The 20,902-nt window shown below is 37.5% G+C and overlaps 1 protein-coding gene and 1 pseudogene across 1 annotated transcript in view; both read left to right on the top strand.

Moving 5' to 3' along the window:
- Positions 1–20,902, top strand: part of PKHD1 (PKHD1 ciliary IPT domain containing fibrocystin/polyductin) — a 411,516-nt gene that overhangs the window by 135,678 nt on the left and 254,936 nt on the right. Inside the window, exon 37 of the mRNA XM_039853082.1 lies at positions 5,479–5,691. Within this exon, the coding sequence (XP_039709016.1) occupies positions 5,479–5,691 (213 nt within the window). The remainder of the gene's footprint in view (positions 1–5,478; positions 5,692–20,902) is intronic.
- Positions 7,098–7,216, top strand: LOC120595289 (uncharacterized; annotated as a pseudogene).

Genomic DNA, 20,902 nt, shown 5'->3' on the forward strand with positions numbered 1-20,902 from the left:
ATTTTTTGGATATGCTAAGTTGAGAAGCTTATGAGACATCTAAGAGATGTTGAATAGGCAGTTGGTTATGAGTCTTGAACTGAAGGCATAGGTGGGCTTTGAAGCTATAAATTTGGGAGTCAGCAGCAATTAGCATATAATGATATTTAAAACCTTAAGACAAGATGAGACAATCAAGGCAGTGTTCATAGAATGATAGGAAAAGTGGTCCAGGGACAGTCACGGGACACTCCAAGTGTCAGTGGTTGGGACAATGAAGAGAAATCAGGTAGAGGAGCCTGGAGGGGAAGCTTGGGAGGTAGGAGGGAAGCCAGGAGGGCACAGTGCTGTGCAAGTGAGGGGAAGGGTTTCGAGAAAGAAGGCATGACCAGCTGTGTCTGATGCTGCTGGCCACTCAGGAAAGATGAGTACTGAGCATTGAGCTTTGGATTCAGTAGTGTGGTTGCCTTTTGTGACCTTGACAGGACCAGTTTTGGTGGAGTATCAGGCAAGCCCCAAACTGGGGAGGTTTCAAGAGAGTGGAGGGAAAGAATTAAAGATAGAAAGTATAGCCGTCTCTTTTAAAGAGTCTTATTGTATGGCAACATTTATATTCTAAATTTTTCTGCAAGGGAGAAAATAGCTAAAACTGTGTATTTGTTTTTCTGAAAAAAAAAAAACACACAACAAATCCTTTTGTGGTTATTACAGAGGACGGCTAATTGTAGGGTTAGACAAAGCAGGTTTTGATGTACTTTGCAAGCATTAAGCTAGCTGCTAAAAGTCTATTTTACTTCCCTTTAAAAGAAACAAAAGACATGCTTAATGGAAAGAAATGATTAGATGTAAAAAGTTGTGTTCATTTATTTATTTTAGAGGGGAAGTAACAATAATGATGGTTGATTGATTTTTATAAAATTACCCAAGGTCACTGTGGGACATACTCAGTTTTCATGAACAATCATAACAAACAATTTAAGGGTCACAGTCAAAGGCTGATTTCAGCCCTGCTCTTTATTTTGGCTTTCAGAAATGGGGTTGAGCTCTATAAAATGTAGATGTAAAGTCCTCCTACTGCCCTCCCATATCAAGTAACTATTCTTTAAAGCAGTCCACTGTGTATTTGTTTTAAGCTAATAAGGTGTGAGGATAATATACTTAGGGCCTTGTCACAGAGTTAGATTAAGTATAAATTTTACATTCTTTCACACCAAGAAGCTTTAATCACATAGTTATTTTAATAAAAAATAGCTGAATTCCTTATCAAAGTCTCTTAATTTACCTCAGTTTTCTTGTATTTGCCACTGATTTTCTCTGCTTTTTAGCAGAGAATAATGATTATATTAATTAATTAGTCCTGTTTATAGTACTGTTGCCATCACAAATTATTCATTTTCTTTGGACTGAGCTTTTTCTCTTCATTAGTGTGATTATTAGTTCCTGTCAGTAAATGACATTTTAAAATTTCTATCAGTTTGTATCAGTGTATTTAATATTTTGCTTGGTGATACGAGGGACAAAGTCTATGTTTATATATTTACCTACTAATCCTTGTAATCTGTTTCAAATCCGTTTTGGAATAAGGCAAGGTATATCTATATTAACAAAATTAAAATAAATCGTATGTAAACAAGCCATAGGCAAATTAACTTAGGTTAACACATGTTTTTCCTTAAAGTGTAACTATGATAACAAACCTAATTAATAAAAAAGCTTCCTGGGAGGGTTTGTGGAATTGGATAAGATCTGAGTTTTTCCGTCAGGTGGTTCTGGATTCTAATGCTTCCTTTGCCTGTTCTGCACTAAAAGAGGAATTAGCCTTTTGCAGCCCAATCTCTGCTTTGTGAAATACAGAGGGTGATATCAACCTCTTAATTTTGTTTTGGAGGTCATTTCAGATGACAAATATAAATATTTTGGTGCATGATAGGTGCATAATAAGTGTTAACTCTCTTTTTTTATTTCCCCACCGAAGTCTTATTTGAACTGACTATGCATGCAGTATCTTTCTCAAGCAAAATTCAAAAAAATATTCACTGCAGCATCAGTGGTGTCAGAAAAACATGAGTTCCATGTTTCTGTCAGTGTCATATGCACATCTTACTGCATTTTTAAATATGTAGATGCTAGATGTTCCAGAGCTAGCAGGAGCCTTAGTGAACACAAGACTCTACTCTTCATTTCACCAGTGAGAAAAGGGACTATCCTTAGAGGCACTGAAGAGGACAGATTAGAGAATTGAGTAATCTGATGCCCAGCAGTTTTATGAGACTTACTGAGGGTTATTAAGAAGCCAGTAGCAGAGTCAGGACAGGAACCTCGATTTCATACCCTACCTCCACCACTGGCTCATCAAGGTCAGTTCAGATTTCCTGACTACAATGGAGTCCTGCCATGCAAATCTATGGTCCACCAGTTTAAGGTAATTAATTGGAACATTAATCACATGTGTCTGTGAGTGAAAAAAGTTTTAGTAAACACAAGACTGTGACCTGTAGCACAGGTCATGTTTTTTCTCTCTTGTTCACAGCAAGATTCATTATCATTATTGCATTTCTAATGATTATTCTTATCATTATAATGACAATGGAAGGAAAAATAAAGTCAAAATTTTCACAAGGTCCTTTAGAAGTCTAGTAAGCAGTGTGGTGCCAGCAACAGTGAGATGTTGGAAGGATGTGGTCTAGAAGTGTTAAAGTGACGGAGCAACCGTAGAAATAGAGCAGTAATGGCAATAATGGAGGAAATGAAGATGGATGTGATGATAGCGACAGGCACCGTTGCATTAGTGTCTAATAGTTGTCTGAGCTGAGATCAGGGACCTACACGCACAATTTCAAGAAATATCACCATAATTCTCTGAGGGAAGAACTTTTACCATGTACATTTTACAGGCAGAGAAATTGGATACACAATGGGGTGTGTTCTAAATTGTGGCTGAAAGGAAAGAGCTCTTTAAGAGGTTAAGCCCAAGAAAACATTCTGTGACAGTTACTGGTAGAGTTGGCTTGGGCTTTAGTATTGAAGGCTAGAAGTCTTGGTGAAAAGGGCCAAGGAAAGCTGAAGAGAAATGTTAGACAGCAGGAGGAAGAAGGGGCCTTCACATTTGACTATTGGGTCAAATATTAATTGATCACTATCTCTGCATTATATGGGGTGTAAAGAAAAATGACTGAAGGCACCATAGCTTTATTCTGCTCTCCCTTTAATTCCCCCGGTACATATTTAAGTACTTCAGGTTGTGATTTCTGGAAAACAACAGCCCAACTCAATAATTTGGCACATTGTATTTAGGACTGAATTTAGGAGATGAAGAGTCTCTGTTCTTAAATGCTCCTCAGCAAGACCTCATGATTATAGCAGGATCTGCCTTTTGAGCCATTTCTGACACCTGCCCTTTCCACATCTTTTGGCTACTGTTAGCTCACTGAAACAAATAGGGACTTATAAATTAAGTATAATAACATCCTTTTAGAGAAAATGGGAATGAGTGTGTATGTGTGTGTGTGTCCACAAGGAAATAAATTTAGGTACTTAAACCAGATATAATCATTTACTCAACAATTATATATTAAGTGCCAATTATCTATCGGTCACTGTTCTAGACACTGAGACTATAGAAGTGAATAAAGCAGAAAGGAATCCTCATGAAGCATGCATTCTAGTTGGGGGAGGACAGACAACAGACATGTAAATATAGATATTTGATATTAAGTGTTATGAAGAGAAAAATATATCTGGGTAAAGAACCAGGACACGCTACTTTATAGAGATTGGAGAAGAAGGCCTCTGTGAGATGCTGACATTTGAATAGAAACAAGAGGGGAGTGAGCCACATGGATATCTGACAGAAGAATGCTCCAGGTAAAGGAAGAACGCATGCATGGGCTCTGAGCCTGTTTGAGAACTAACAGGCAGGCCAGAGTATTTGGGGCAGAGGAGTGAAAAAATGACTTGTAGAAGATGATGGTGCAGGGATACTGGAGGTGGGGCTGCAAATCATGAGGGGCTTTTTGTTGACCAATGTAAAGACTTTGACTTTTATTCAGAGTGAGATGGGAAGTTACTTTCAGGTTTAGAAAATAGGACCCTGGCGTTTCCAATATAAAGTCATGACTCTGATCACTTTGTTACAAGGTAGAAGAATCTAGTCTAGTGCTTTTGTAAACCACTTATAGGAGGGAGGTAGATTTAATACCTTATTGAGGTTAAAGTATTTATATACATAGGATGCTTTAATTATTTTGGCAATATTGAGAAAATTCTGCATAAAATATAAATATTTTGATTCCTTTTAAAGAAGAGCATAAAATAAAAAAATGTTTTAACATATTAAATATTTATTCTCACAATATAAAATAATCTTATTATAAAATAATATTCTTGTTATAGAAAATGCAAATATTAAAGCAATATAGTGTCTATATCAGTTAAAGTTATTTGATTGCAAATAACAGACACCAACTTCCTTTAAAAAAGGCAAATACTATGCGATTTCACTTATATGTGGAATCTAAAAAACAAATGAACAAACAAAATGAAAGAAACTCATAGATTCAGAGAGTAAACTAATAGTTGCCAGAGGGAGGGGATGGGTTTTTGGCAGAAAAAGGGGGAAGAGGATTAAGAATCACAACAAATAACGAATAAAGAAAGAAAGAAAATATATTAGGAAAGTATCGAGTAGCTTATAGAACTGATGGAAAGTGGAAAATTAGGTATAGACGTATAGCAATCAGGGCATTTTGGAGGGCTTGGTGGGGCAGGGGAAGTCTCGGAAACAGGAACTCTTTTTAGGTGCATCAAGGTACCAGCACTAGAATTACTGACATGTAAACATTTCCAGTGTTTTCTTTTCTTTTGCTTTAGATTTCCTTTTGAAGACTGGGTATGTGACTCAGGCTATGGTAGGATAAGACACTAAGACTCACAGTCCTTCTCAATGCTATTCAATGGACCAGAGCAATTCCTTAATGATGTTAGAGTCTATTATCAAAAGTACAATGGATGTTGGTCAGCAAAACACTACAAATGTCATGATGGTAGCCTGAATAACACTTTCTTTTACCTTAATTCTTACCATCGTAATTTCGACACATTTTCTTCTATTCCTATTTTCTGTTCACTTGTTTCCCAGTTTTTTTAAACTTAATTTTTATATACTGCTTTAATCTGCTGCTAAAAGGTAACAAGAGTAACCTCATGACTTATTTAACTAGTCTTAAGTTGCTAGACATTTAGGTTATCATCATTAAAAATAGTATAAATAAAGCAGCAGTGAATAGTGATAACAAACCTAAGCTGTCTCGGTAATATAGAGCTTCTGCTCCTGGGTGTCTGATTTACTCTGTTATGCTTCTAGAAGAGAGAGAAAGACAAAATAAGCCTATATTCCAGCAGAAGTACATAAACAAAGAGGATTTTATCACACATTGGAACCGTCAGAATGAGGTGAGGCTCATCCTTCCAGGGACTGATAATCTTCATTTTGGTCATTAGGAGGCAAGCTGATTTTCATGGATTCAGGACCTATCGAGCTCAGGGCACACTCTATCCTTGTTTCTGATGGTGGAGAACTCCAGATTGGATCCGAAGACAAGCCCTTCCAAGGCAAAGCTGAGATCACACTCTATGGAAGTTACCACTCTACCCCCTTTTATCCATATGGTGTCAAGTTCCTGGCTGTGAGAAATGGAACTCTTTCCTTGCATGGTGAGTGAGGCAACTGACGAGAAGAGATAAGGTAGGGCTGTAACTAGCCAATGTGCAGTGGGGAAATAAGGACATTTAAAAATCTTTGTCTGTCAGTTGCTGAGGCAACAAAGTTAATTAGAGTATGGGCACTATTTCCTTAAATGAGAATTATTAATGGTTATGATTCCTGTGGCAGAGTACACCATAGCTCTCGGTTGTTTGCTCCCTTTCCTGTAAGAGGTTTATATATTTCTTTCCACTTTCAGGTGGCTTTCAATGCCTTCTAAGAGTAAACCTGGAGAGTTTCAAAACTGAAAGTGGGCCTAACTATAAACTTGTTTTGGTCAATGGAATGCAAGTGGAAATGATGTACTCACTGCAAGGCAGGTAGAAGTTTTAAGAGCCATTGCAATGCTTTGCCCATTTTGCCCTTTTCTCTCTGAGAACAGCCTGTCCCAGGTGGGAGCAGCTTCCTCAGCCCGGGAACCTGAATAATGACAACCAGGGCATAGCTGCAGCTTATGTACTGCTGCAGCTGATGTGTGTGAGTGAGGAATAAACCTTGGTTGTTATAAGCCACAAACAGATTTGTGTTTGTAATTGCAGCATAATGTAGTAAAAAACAACTGATATAATTACTTAGCATATTCTGATGGCTGTATACACTGATGGCATTGCAAACCAAATCGAGACAACTTCATTTTGTTGTTGTATCTATGTTCCCCTCCTGTGAAAAAGGTTCGATTACATTTCCTCTTAGATTTCTGCTTCAGAAGGGCTGGGTGTTTATGGATTTCTGGGAAAAAACAGAGATTAGGTGATAGTGTGTTTCTGCTCCAATTTTATTTGCTTTCTGATCATTTCATCCAACTTGAAAAATAGACATTTTTATTTCCTTCGAGAATCAAGAATTACTAATTGTGCCAGGAAAAATTTTAATATCACTAGAAAATGTAAGTATAAAATGATGTGCTTTAAGTATATTTTGGTGGATACTTGTATATTTTCGGTTATACAACATGAGCCAAAAGCAAATCAAAAATATGGTCTTTAGATAGTGGCCCAATCTCCAGAAAACATGATCTTGTCTACATTGAATTTTTTATATTGACATAACAATAAAATATTGGCATAACAATAGTATATTGGCATAAGAATAATATTTCTAGACATGGGCATATAGCTATGCTGAGGAATCCATTTTGTTCCATCAAGGCTCTGTCTATTACAAACTCTGGGCCTCAATCATTGTCTACTATAAAAGCACTCTTTGCCTCTTTTGTCTTCCTTTGAGAGGAAGTAAGATCTTTTTGTTAAGTATTTAGTAAGTGTTGTCTAGGGACTTGCCAGGGTACTAGGCACTGGGGATAAATTTTATAAGGTTTAAAAAACTATCTGGAGAGAAATTCAGAATACCTACAATAGTCTACGGCCATGCTACCCTGAACAATCCCGACCCCATCTGATCTTGGAAGCTAAGCAGGGTTGGGCCTGGTTAGTACTTGGATGCGAGACCACCTAGGAAGATCAGGTGCTGTAGGCATAACAAATAAAAAAATAATGATTGTAAACCGACAAGGTCCTTGCAATTCTGTGAGGTCAACCAAGGGTTGCCTCATCTAAAAAAAAAAAAATACCTACAATATTCTTATGTTCTATTTCTAAGGAGGACTATTTTTTTCTATCTTCATCGGCAAGCACTTACATTAATCTTATAGCCCAGGATCTACAAGGGTTTTCTGTTTACACATCAGCCACAATCTTCAAATGTTTGCTTTAGTCCAATAGCTATTTAGGCCACTAACCCAAAGTTTTGCTGTTTATCACTGAAAAACATAGCTGGAGAACAAGAGGGCACATATCAATATTTCTACCAGTACCTAGACCATCCGAAGGACCCCAGATCTTTCATAGATACCCTCTGGTTTGAGAGTCACTGTCCTATATGATGCAGATGGCAAAACTCTTGCTAGAAATCGAAATTCAAATGAAGAGCAAAAACTTTCATTCTCATGATCTATTAGGGTCATTGAAAGAGTTCATAATTATACCTTTTTATGCCTATATTTTAAATGTACCCCATGTTCTTAAACCTGTGATTAAAGAGGGATAAAGTTAAAAAATCCCAAACATCATTGCTTACAATTGATACAGGGCAATCATAGCAAAGTGCATGCTTTTAACATGTTTTGAGAATTTTGAAGATTGAAAAGAAATTTTGCTACTTTAGCCCTGTGATGTTACTGGATATTGAGAGTGCCAATACCTCTTCTCTCTCTGCTCTCCTTATTTTCATCTTTTCTCCTCCCGTTTCTCCTTTACCAATATCCCTCCCCATCTCTTTCTCCTTCTTTCTCCTCCTCCTCCTCTCCTTCCCTGTATTCCCAGAGTTAGGCTGTCATCAACAACTGTTTTCCCCATTTCTCCAAGGCCCTACCAATACAAGAGTGATGAGGATCTCTTCTTAATCACAGAGCTTGTACATTGAACACAGGTAAAATCAAGCTATTTTCCTCTCTGACATGATACTGCTGCATTTCATTCATTTGGAAAAAATAGATGAAAAAGAGCTTAGCCACTGGATGAAAGGGACTCCCTTCTTCTGTCTCTGTCAGAGAACCCAGAAACAGCCTGAGGCTCATCAATCCTCCCTCTTCACCTCACTCCCTCACCACCTGAGGTCTCAAACTGATTACCCCTCAGGCATGGTGGTATATCATGGTTAAAATCGTTACATAATTTCACTGGCCTCTTCTCAAGGCCAGAGGTGGGTCTGGTGACACTGGGGCTTTAGGGAAAAACTAATTTTCTTCTGCTGTCAAGTATGCAAAACAGTGAGCAACTTGATTCACTGCTTTGTGCCCAGAAAGCCCCTAATGACCCAGTTTTCACTCAGCTTCCAAGATGATATAGTGAGGAGATTTACCAACTTTAATGTTTAGAAGACTTTTCTCAAGGAGATTTTTACGATGCATCTTTCTGGGCCTCACCTCCAGAGTCTGACTTGGTGGGCCTTAGGTATACCTAGGAATGTGCATTTCAATGGGACCCTCATGTGATTTGATTTAGGTAGCCCACTGACTATAATTGGAGAAATACTGTTTTTAGTGGTTAATAGTTTTGGAATCACAAATCAGTGCAGTTCTGTAGCTTATCAGCTAGGACCTTGGACAAATTAATCTCTATAAAACCAGGAGAACGCAATATCCACCTCGTAGACTTACTACTTGTGAACTGCTCCAAAGTAGTTGGTACGCGGTAACACTCAAATAGTGTTAGTTATGGCTATTTAGATTATATTCTTTTTTTTTTTCCTCCTAAAGCACTGAATACCCGGTGCCAATCATCTCATTTTCTTTTTCTTTATTAATTTTCTTGTCTACCTCTTCTCATCAGAGTAAGAGAGAGTTTAACTTTAGCGATCATGAGGTAGCAACATTCCCAGGCACCTTCTGTTCTGTTCCTGCCATCTAGTGAACGCCTTTTGATTTTAATCTCTCATAGTATAGTTGCTTCTCAGTAGTGAATAATCACCATTTCTGGGCATGGCTCAATAAAGTCTTCTTGAAAATCATTTTCATGCACCCAGCCAGAAGGAGAACGCTGCCCAGCAAATGATGCCTTTTGCAGGCATTTTATTCAGTAGTGCAGTAGTAAGAGGACTGAGTGATAGACACTAATTTAACTCCAGCTCAGGTCATAGAGAATCACACAAATGGGTCTGCATGTCATAATATAGCTTTCCTCACCTCCTCCCTCCCATATCACTCTTCGCTGCTGCCCCCTGTAACCCTTCTGCTATGGCTGATTTTTATCATAGATTAAAATCGCTAAGCAAACAGGCTTTGCAGTTTAGTTGTCATGAGGAAAGATAGAGTTGAAAGCACGTTTAATGTTTTTCTTTTAATGTAGAAAAATTCTCATGCATTAACATACACTCACACATGCACACACACCCCCCTATCCCTGCATGAACACACACCCACAGGCTGTGCTGTCTTTCTCTTTCTCTTTCTTTTTCTCTGGGTTTGGGAGTAAATTGGGGCAAGGCATGTTCTGAATCTCTGGTGGAATTCAGATGGTAAGTTCTGTCAGCTGCTCACTTCGATAGTTAATATGACTAAAGGGTTGTAGGATCCCTCCAGAGGGGCAATCTGGGGTTGGGTGGTTATAGTCAATAACGAAATTTCACTCTTGCCTTTTGCTTTCTCCACTCTGTCTGCCAATCTGGGTTCACCACCCCAAACCGAGTGCCAATCACATGTCACTTTTCAAGGGGGTTGCTGTCAGCCTGGGCAACTTGAATTTTTGACAATGTAATTACGGCCCTTGCTTCCACAGTGGGAGTCTGAACAGAATGGTGGGGCTTTTATTGATTGTTCAGCAGGGAAATTTATCAATGTCTCTCACTTCATTTCTAGTTCCTCCCTGAGAAATTTGGCTGACACTTTCTTAGTAGAAAAAGCAGGCTTTTGGCCTTGAATGGACTTCTGTCTTTGTCCTTTTCAAGAAATTACAAGATACAGGCAATAAATATAAATGGAAGTTTCTGAGAAACGCTAGTTTGTGGCAGTATGTTGGAGGAATTGTTATGAACATAAGAATTTGGTAGGAATATATAAGAAAAAAGTAGTCTAAAGAAGTAAGTTTAAATTGGTTTGTTTTCCTTCTAAAAGTAATAACTACCTATATTTAGATTTCATGCTTTTTATAAGTACTGTACACAGGCACCATTATTATAGTTGCCAAAGAGTACCAGGCTGTCTTGAAGCACAGTGTCATGTGCGTGGAGTAGGGTATTCCCATGTGCACGAGAGTGTTCCTGGTCAGTGGTTCCCATGCTGTGCTCCACAAAATTCAGATGTTTCCAGGGAAGTTTCAGGGATTCTACAAACAATGAAGTATTTGAAGATCAAGCAGTAAAGGTTTAAATTGCTCAAGTAATCAATTTATTGATTTTATCTCTACTCTGTATTTGCATTCAATATAATATTTTATTAGAAGAAAGAGTTCCATTGTTAAAATAGTGATTAAAAACAGCTCTCCTAGTTCATTTTTTCAACTGTAGTGTGTAAGATGCAGTGAAGAGTTCAGTGTCTCTCTTTGTGTGATTCCTTATTTCCCCAAGAGTGATGGAGCTTGGGGACATTTCCTATCATCTCTTCTTTGATGTGGGATGAAAATTTCCAGAGCCCATTTTCGTCTTATAACAGTGCCTCTGTATCCGACGATATATTTCCAGATCTTGGCTCTTTTGTCACCTGATCAATCATTTCCAGTCCTGTCTCCTCTATATCCATAACATCTCTTCTTGCCTCTGCCCTTTCTCTATTTTTTTCTAGACTATGAGTCTTCCTTTCCTTCTGCCTCTCACTCCTTCAGGCTGAAATATAAACCATAGCTGTGGCATGACATTTTTAGATGTGGCTTTACTTCTCTTAAATCATTTAGTTTTAAAGAGATCAGAACCCAATACAAACAAACTTAGGCAAAACAAAATACTTGTAGATCTTGCTCAAACTGCAGGATGGGCAGGAAGGCAACTGGCTTTGGGCATAACTCCTCCAGGGTTCCAAATACCATCAGGACTTACTCTCAGTCGCTTACCTCTGGGTCTCTTCTGTATGCATTGGCTTCACGTGGCTTCTTCCACATGGCCACTGAATTTTCTGGTTTCACATGGACTTTGGTTTTCCACTATCAAAAAACAGAACTCTGTATTCTATCATTAGTTCCAAAAATAACCAGGAAAAGCCTCACAAAGTCCAGGTTGATTTACCTATCAGGCTTAGGACTATACACGGTGTTTAGGGAGATAGGGGACTGTGATTGTTCCAGCTCCAGTCACTTTATCAAACTTTCAGGCCAGGGAGACAAGTCCCTGTGAAAAGATGCAACTTCACCCTGACCAGGGAGGCCAGGATGGAGCTGTGGTGTGCTTGTGTATATGTGTGATGAGTGTTTGTTTTGAGAGCTGTTTATCAAAAGAAAGAATGGTCGAAAACTTTTGCTTTGATTGGACATTCCCTCTCAATGTTAACCAAAGTTTAAAATTTTATTGTCCCAGGATCTTATAGCATCTAAGTTTCTAATATATGCTATAATTTTTCTTCTTCGTTTTCAGGAATCTTGCATTTCCTCATTATAGTATTTTTCACAATAAAATATTCCTTGGAATTTTATGGAAAACTTGAGCTGGTGTGGTTTGTGAATCGGTTATAGGGCTATGCAAATGGAAGAGGTACATTTTTAGGGATGTTTGAGAGACTCGAACCTTCTAGACAGAAATCCGACTCAGAACAGACTTAATTTTCTCTAATCACTTTTTTTTCATATTACAGTCTCTACTATTATTGTAATTGCTGTCTATTTTTCCCATTACATTCATTAATATTTGCTTCATAGATTTAGGTTTTCCTATGTTGGTTGCAAAATATTTACTAATGTAATATCTTCTTATTGGATTGAGCCTTTTATCATTATGTAATATCCATATTTGTCTCTTATTGCAGTATATTTTTGTAAAAAGTCTATTTTGTCTAAGTATAACTACTCCAGCTTTCTTTTGGTTTCCATGTGCCTGGAATATCTTTTTCCTTCCCATTCTGTTCAGTCATCATGTCCTTACATTTAAAGTCATTCTCTTTAGGCTGCAAATAGACGCATCATTTAAAAAAAAAATCCTTTCAGCCCCTCTCTGTCTTTTGATTAGAGAATTTAGTTCATTTATATTTAGAATAACTGTTGATAGGTATGTAGTTATTGCTATTTTGTTAATTGTTTTCTGGCTATTTTTGTAGTTCATCTCAGTTCTTTTCTTCTCTTGCTCTTTCTAATGACAATCTTAATCCATATTCTGATGGAGCATTTTCCCCCTGTCCTTTAGCAACACTTTAGGCATCATAGCTTTGCAGTCTATGTTAGATATAAAAAAGGCCAGTCCTAATTCATCCAGTTTAAAACTCATCATCAAGACTCCATCCAGAGGCACCGGCAATGGCAGAGGCAATGCCATTCCTTCACTCTTCCTCCCATCTTTTTATTTTATATTCTCTCAGTGTTGGGGCAGGTAGAAGAGTTGAGGCAAGAAGGTCAACAGCTTTTTATTGAACTGTGCAGTTGTATCCTCTGCTGGGGGTTGCTGCCTCTCTGGATAATACTGGCTGACTGTCGATTCTCTCTTCGAAGATTCCTGCGTGACATCGTTGGAGCCCTGTAGGAGACCTTCCCCATTTCCCAGTGTGGAAGATCCATCTGGGTTTGCAGTCCCCTTAGCTTCTACCTTAGGTCCCATTTTGAGCAGAGTACTAGGAGATTAGCTCAGGCCAAGCTGCCTTCCCTAGAATCTACTTGATCCAGAGGAAATGTACAAATCTTTTCATGCCCAAAATGTTGTACTCATAAACCCTTTTTCTGCCCTGCTTTCTCTCTAATTCTCCTTGCTCCTTCTCAGGTAGGCATGGGCAGCCTAGCAAATATCTTATATATGCAGACATCCGACCTGGCAGAAAGATGCGTCTCCCCTTCTTGTAGGCAACTCTGTGAGTGGTACTTCTGAAGCCCTTTTTCTTTGTTCAGGTAGAGAGAAGTACCCTCAGATTTCCCTGTATAGGAAGGAGAGAAAAAGGCCATGGCTGGGTCACCTAGGTTAATGATTCACCCACATTTCTGAGAATTCCTTTGAATTTCCTCTCTGTTGTTCATATAGCCTGTGGTAGAGTCTATCCAGGGATGGCACCGATGGCAGAGTTAGATTAGCTCTTTTTGAATAAGCTCAAGGAAATGTCTCCTCCTAACTGTTCATGACTCACTTACAATGTGGGGTGCTAATCATCCCTTTGTCCCCTGCTTGGGTCCTTCCTCTTTGTTGGTTTGGGGGAAGGAGAAGTCCTGCTTACCAATTTGCTACACATGTGAAAGTGTATGCTAAAGGGATACTTTCACATGTGAAGCAAATGAAAGAGAGAGCAACTGTTGATTTTTTTCTTTTCTTTTGTTTGTGTGTGTTTTGCTGTGTTTTGTTTTATTTTGATTTACGAGTGGGAAGGAAGTAAGATCAAATTGTGGAGAGAAATGGAGAAAGAAAGGTTGGGAAAATTCAAAACCTATTCATTGCTTTCTATAATCTTAAACAAATTTCAGTACAGCATTGGGTTTCCGGTCAGCTGGCATATTGTGGCAGATTATAATCGAGCAGTCAAGTTAACACTCGTGAACGTGGTTCTAGTGTATTCGGAAGCTTCAGCATGGTAGGATGACAAGTGACTGGGTGAATGGTTCTCGAATCAGAGCAGAAGAGAATCAGTCTTTAACTACATGTCCCTCCAAATATATCCAACACTACCAACAAAAAGTAAAGTGGACATTTTCTCTCTTCTAATAATGCTTGAAAAAAGTCTAAAATACAACTCTTCTATGAACAATGGCAGAAACATATCTGGTAAAATCTCACTGATTTTTAACTGAGATAAATTAGAATTTGTAATTACTTAATCTGGACAAGAGTGACCTTGGAACAACCTGTAAGAAAGAGTTTCTTAGATGAAGAGTATAAAACATACTTCATGAAATTGTTTACACACGTTAAAGGTGAACATACTGTTTTTAAGGTCTTTAGGATTTTGAGGTGTTTATGTGTAAATGTATACTGCTAATTAGAAATGAGTTCTAACTATTCAATAATCCAAGTACAGCAGGAGCCCTACTTAGAAACACATTGTAAGATACTTTAAGTTTCTATATATACCTGAAAGTGTTAGCATTCATTAGATCTTTTTTAGTTGCGAGTGACAGAAAACTCAATTCAAACAAAAAATAAGGGCATTTGTTGCCTCACATAAATGAAAACTTTCAGCACAATTGAGTGCAAGTGCTCCAATGAAGTCATTAGGACTTCGTTTCTATGCAACTCTTGGTTCTACTTTCCCCTGGCTTGGCTTTGTTTTCCTTTATTTTTTAATTTTATTAAGTTTATTAGGGTGACATTGGTTAATAAAATTATATAGGTTTCAAGTATACAATGTAATAATATATCATTTGTATATTGCATTGTGTGTTCATCACCCTAAGTCAAATCTCCTTCTGTCACCACACATTTGACCTTCTTTACCTACTTCTGGCTCTCTCCTACCTCCTTTCCCTCTGATAACCACCATACTGTTATCTGTGTCTATGAATTTTCATGTGTTTGTTTGTCTTATTTGTTCTTTTGTTGCTTTCAATAAGAAGACAAAGAAATGGCTTCATTTGCAATCAAGCTCTCTCCTTATGAAGGCAGAAATGGGTCCCTATAGCTCCAATGAAAGAGTGACTCTTTTCCAATGGCTATTTCATGTTTGAACAAATTTCAGGATTCCTTCCGTTAACATTTCATATCCTTTCTTTGTTTTATCCCCTTTAGTCTTTAACACTAACGTATTAAATACAGCTTATTTATTGTATTTGCTGAACATATTCTAGTGTCTCTTCCAGTAGAATGTGCACTTTATGAGGGCAGACTTTCCTGTTTTTTTTTTGTTTGTTTGTTTGTTTTTTTCATTTACAACATCCCTATTTCCTATAACAGTGCCTGGATTCATAGTAAGCTTTTAAGAAATATTTGTTGTGTGAATAACTAAATTAAAAGTTTGAGCAAAATCCTCAGGATTAACTTTAGCCCTGTTTGAATAATAAAGCTCATTGCTGAACCTGCTGTTATGACCAGGGAAGTAGTTCAGGCAGGAGTTCCCTCATACTCAGCTTTTTGTTCTTTTCAGATCTTCAATAGATTGTAGGAGGTCCAGCCAACCCAGGAAGGGCAATCTGCTTTATTCGACCTATAGATTCTAAAATTAATCTCCTTCAGAATTGCCTTCACAGACACACCTAGAATAATGTTTGGCCAATGTGTATATATCATGTAGCCCAGGAAATGTGACACATAAAATTAACTATCACAGTAATTAAAGTAGATCCTATTTTCTATAACTGACTCTGTATCATATTGGACACATAAGCCATTAAGATATCAAGTTTCTTGTCTTGACACAAAGCTTCCCAAGGGGGAATAACAAGCTCCAAGATCCACCTCTTCCTCTCAAGATTTCTGTGGTTTACTTTCTCCTGCTGGGACATGAGGATCTTGGTTCATATTCTGCATCTTCTCTAGTTGAACTCAACCATGATCAGTCATGGAGCACTCAATCTCTCTTCTTCTGCTTGAATGTGCAAGGAAGTAGGCTGCTTAGGGCTGAATACCATTTCTACTGCTAACTAGCTGGTGGACCTTGAAAAAGCCAACTAATCAGTATTTTAGTTTTCATATTTACAAAATGGAGCTGATTCTAAAATATTTCTTATGAAGTTATTATGCTGTTTAAATAAAATAAAACATGTAAAGAACTTAGCACAAGGATGGGCACAGAGCAACCACTCAATAAATGTTAGTTATTGTCATGGTATTATAATATGCCTATAATTTTGATTTGATTAATCTGCCTCATTATTATTCTAAGTATAGGATGGTGTGTATTATTTTCCAGTAAATCTGTTAGCCAGAAACCTGATCATCATTTTTAATATCCTCTTCTCTATTGTTCCCTGTGTTGTGTGCATCACCAAGTCTTGATTTTAATTCTTAGATAACTCATGAGCCCATTTACTACTCTTTATCTCCATTATTATCATCTTAGTTTATGATATTGTCAGCTTGTGCCTGGACTATTGTTTAAGTTTTCTATTTGTCTTTTAGTTGTCATTTTTGTTCTTCTCTGACTAATTCTTTACCTTGGAGCTAAGATGATCTTTTAAAAACACAGATCTGTTCATATCATGCTGTTGCTCAAAATTCTTCAGTGGCTTCCCACTGTTCCTAGAATAAAGTCCAAGATTGCTAACATGATTATAATGCCCGCTCCGAAGTAGGTCCCTGCCTATACCTCAGGCCTTGTATTCTACTCCCCGCTCCCACCACCCTGTGATGCTCTGGGTCTTGGTAACCTTCTTTAAGTTTATTAAATGGTTAATATAGTCTAGATTTTACACTTTTGAGTACTGAAAGAAATTCAACTTTGTTAAATAAATGGAATGCTACATAGGTAGGAACTTGTGCTTTTTCCTTCAAAGAGAATTCTTCCACATGTATCATCAAAGAAGTAGCATTGCTTTCAGCTTGGTCATGGAGAAAGAGTATCATTGAATTAGGTATTGTAGTCAGTATTTGTTAAAATTGAATTTTACCTAGATCCTGGCACTTTATAATTTTCAAAGCTGCTTCCCATTCTTTCCTGTCACGTAACTCACAATAACTCTGTGAAGTAGGAAAGACTGGGATTATTACTTTCATCTTATAGATGATGAGAATGGGGCCCAAAAGGGGAGGTAACTAAGATTCATTCCATCCTTTTCATAGATTTAATACACTCACGGGCTTGCTTCCATTTTGTATACGCATAACTAGTGTTCACTTGTGGCAGAAAGATAAAGAGAAGATATTCCTTTCAGGTTTCTGGAACGGTTATTTTTGGATCCCAAGTGGAGCTTTATTCTTTATGGCTCCTTTTGTAACATTCTTGATGGGGCACCAAGGGCCTGTTTCTTTCCCAGTTTGCTATTTGCCTTTTGTATTTTGATGGCATTTTCTGATCTCTGTGAAGGCAAATATACAAATACTTTCCTTTGTTGTTTCTTCCTTTGATTTCACATTTAGAAAACACTTTCCCATACAAAAACTATATAAAAATTTACATACTTGTTTCCTGGTATTTTTATTATTTCTCTCTTTTATCAAATTTCATATTAATGTCTTTAATCCAGGGTCAGTAAACTATGACCCCTGGGCCAAATCTGGCCCATTGCCCATTTCTGTAAACAAAATTTTATTGAAGCACAGCCCTGATCATTTGTTTAGATAGTATCTATGCTGTTGTCAATGGCTGCTTCCAGCTACCATGGAGAGATGAGTAGCTGCAACAGAGACCACCTGGCATGCAAACCCCAAACTATTTCCTATCCAGCTCTTTACAGAAAAACTTTGCCAACCTCTACTTTAATCCTTCTAGAATTTATTTTGATATAGTGTATAAGTCAGTTATCTACTTTTTTTCAAATGGCCAGTCAGTTTTCTCAACACTACTTATTCAACAATGTAATTGTGGTAAGCCGGAAAATGGCCCCCAAATACGTTCATATCTCAATTCCTAGAGCCCATGAAAGTTACCTTATTTGGCAAAAGGGACTTTGCATTTGTGATTAAATTAAAGATATTGAAATGGGGAGATTATCCTGGATTATCTAGGTAGACTCAATCTCACATCAGTCCTTATCAGAGAGATGCATGAGGAGTCAGTGAGAGGAGTTTTGAAGGAAGCAGATATAGGAGTGATGCATTTTGAAGATGGAGGAGGCCCACGAGCCACAGGCCAAGGAATACGTAGGCTGCTAAAAGATAAAAAAGGCAAGGAAATGGATTTTCCTCTGAGAGCCTTCAGAAGGATGCAGCTCTGCCGACATTGTGATTTTAGCCTAGTGAAACCAATTTTGGAATTCTAACCTTCAGAACGATAAGATAATATGTTTGTGTTGTTTTAAGACACTAATTGTGTGATAATTTATTACAGTGGCAATAGGAAACTAGTACAGAATTTCCTTGGGAATTTTAAATGTTATTGTTATCATACGCTGCATTCTTATTTGATACAGATACAGATTAATGTCTTTTATAAATAAAGAACTTTTTAAAACAAAAATCTTGCAAAGAGTGTGTGTAGACATATCAGCATAATTAATGCAAATTGCTAGTCAATATGAATGCATGTGGAGAGGGCTTAGGTTTATTCTGTGTTCACAGAGAGGAATTCTTTTTATTTTTATGAGTTTTCTCCTACCTTTTCCTCATTAGGAATCAATGAAGTGCAAATTAAAACAAAAGTGATTTTTTTCTTAACAATCAAATTGGCCAAGACTAAAAATAAAATAGCAGAAAGTCTGAGGAAATGGCACTAAAATATGTTGCTAGTGTGTGCAGAAGTATATGCAGTCATTCTGTTAGAAAATTTGGTAACTATATCAAAAGACTTAAAAGTAGGTATATGCCTTGATATAGCAATGACACTTTTAGGAATTTATTCTAAGGAGATGATCATGAGTATGCATACTAATTATGCTCAAATATTTTTACATCTGCATTCTTTATGAGAGCAAAATATTGAGGAAAAACTGAATATTAATAAGTAAGGGGTTAGTATATAAAATATACATTTAAAATGGGATATTGCAATACTATCATGATGTTAAATAATATATAATATAGTCGAAAGATGTTCCTACTATATTAAGTAAAGAGGATTTCCAAAAATAGTATATATAGAATTGTAGCATTTTTGTTTATATACGAAATTTTTCAACATATGAACATAGGAAAAAGAACAAGAAAGACATTTTCATGTATTTTATTATTAAGATTGTGGATGCTTTTATTGTTGCCTTTTTACTTCTCTATATTTTTATTTTAAACATTATATGTTTATTGCTTTTCGAAAAAGAAATTATGTTATTAAACCTTAGCCCTTTCTCTCCTCACAAGTCACCTCCACTCTAAAACATAAATCATACCAATGATTATCAAAATGATCATCTGATAAGGAATATAACTAATTTTTACAAACTTTTTGGATGATGAATAGAAGTGAGTGTTAAAGGCATTCTGTAGAAGCCTTCAGCTCTGACCAAGTGGGTTTTGTACTCTAAGGAAAGCACTTCCCACTACAGTTCTCTAGGGCCTAAGAATGACATTTGTTGAATTGGCCTAAAATCCCCACAGGAGCTAGAAACTGTGTTCCAAATGTTTCATTTATCTTACAATGTACTATTTCCTGGGTATTTCGAGCTTTATCTTTTGATTCTTCTCAGTCATTTACCTTTAATCACAGTAGCAACAGTAAAGCTCAGATTGGGTAGAAACAAAAGTTAGCCTTACTTCTAGACAAGGCCTTCAATCAAAGTGTGGCTCATTGCACCACCCAAATAACCTTGGTCAGCCTCTGTCTAAATCTTTATGCCAAAAGAATGGTAAACTCCTCAGCATTGGAAACAGACTTTGTGCCCAATTCCTTTGTAAAAATCTTTGCTGATCAACTGTGACTGCAACCAGCTGATCTGCAGTTTTAGAGGATTGCCCTGGTGTGCCTTTTCCTTCCTGCAGGCGCATGTTCCCTGCTCAGTCAGTACCACCAGAGATTAACCAGTAATGATGCAGAAGGCTCACGGTACACACACAGAGCCAAGCTCATGCAGGATTCCCCCGCCAGGTTTTCATTTCATCCAAGGGAGCTTTCACAGCAAGTGGTTCTCAAGGGTAGAGGGAAATGGTATGTGAAAAATGCCCCCATTCTGTTCCATCACTTTGGTCTGCCAGATAGTCTTATATTAATGCTAATGTCACAGTCTCTCTTCTGAAGTACAGTAAATTAGATCGCCTCCAATTCACAAATGGTTTGGGTTCAAAGAATTCCTTTGTAAGTCGGTTGTTTGGAACTTGAAATACATTTTTTTTCTCAAAGAAATGCTGATAAACCTTGTGGGTTGAGGACCTAAGTGAGCCCTCAAAAGTCTATTTCACCTAAGTCTCCTAGCTGTATAATGCTAATGGGAGTAAAGCAGCTGACCACTGAGTATTAGACTAATTGTATGGTGGAGTAGGTTCGTTTCCAACGTAAGATGGCAGGGACACGTTTCTTTTCATTTGATTTCTACTATCTCAGTTCATTTTTTATTGAGTACTAGTAACAGAAAAGTCCCCAGTACCTCTACACTGCAGGTGGCTTTTGTGGCCTGGAAGTAGGATCTGGCACAGTGTGGGCTCTGGGAACAGAGACTCGGCTTAGATGCAAGGTGGAGTAATCAGCAGTAGGCAACCTATAAATCCTCTGGTTGCTTATCATCTCCTACTGTTGTTAGAGATAGTATATAACCACAGGATCTAGGCCAGGTGCTGGCAGAAGAAAAAGAGAAATGAAAAATAGTAGAAGGACAGGATTTTCTCTCCATCTCTTTCTCCTCAAAGCTTATATTCTGCTACTGTGCACCTTACCTTCTATTGGCAGAAGGATGGAATAAACAATTATGAGCAGGGCTCAAGTGCAAGAAATGCTGAATGGAGTGCGCAGACTGTAACAATAACAAAAAGGAATAAGAAGGTGAGGAGGAGTGAGTCTCCAAACAGTTGGATGGTGGGATAAGATTTTCTTTCTAC

Source organism: Pteropus medius, unplaced genomic scaffold (assembly GCF_902729225.1).
Source record: "Pteropus medius unplaced genomic scaffold, Ma_sr-lr_union100, whole genome shotgun sequence".
Classification (NCBI taxonomy): Eukaryota; Metazoa; Chordata; class Mammalia; order Chiroptera; family Pteropodidae; genus Pteropus; species Pteropus medius.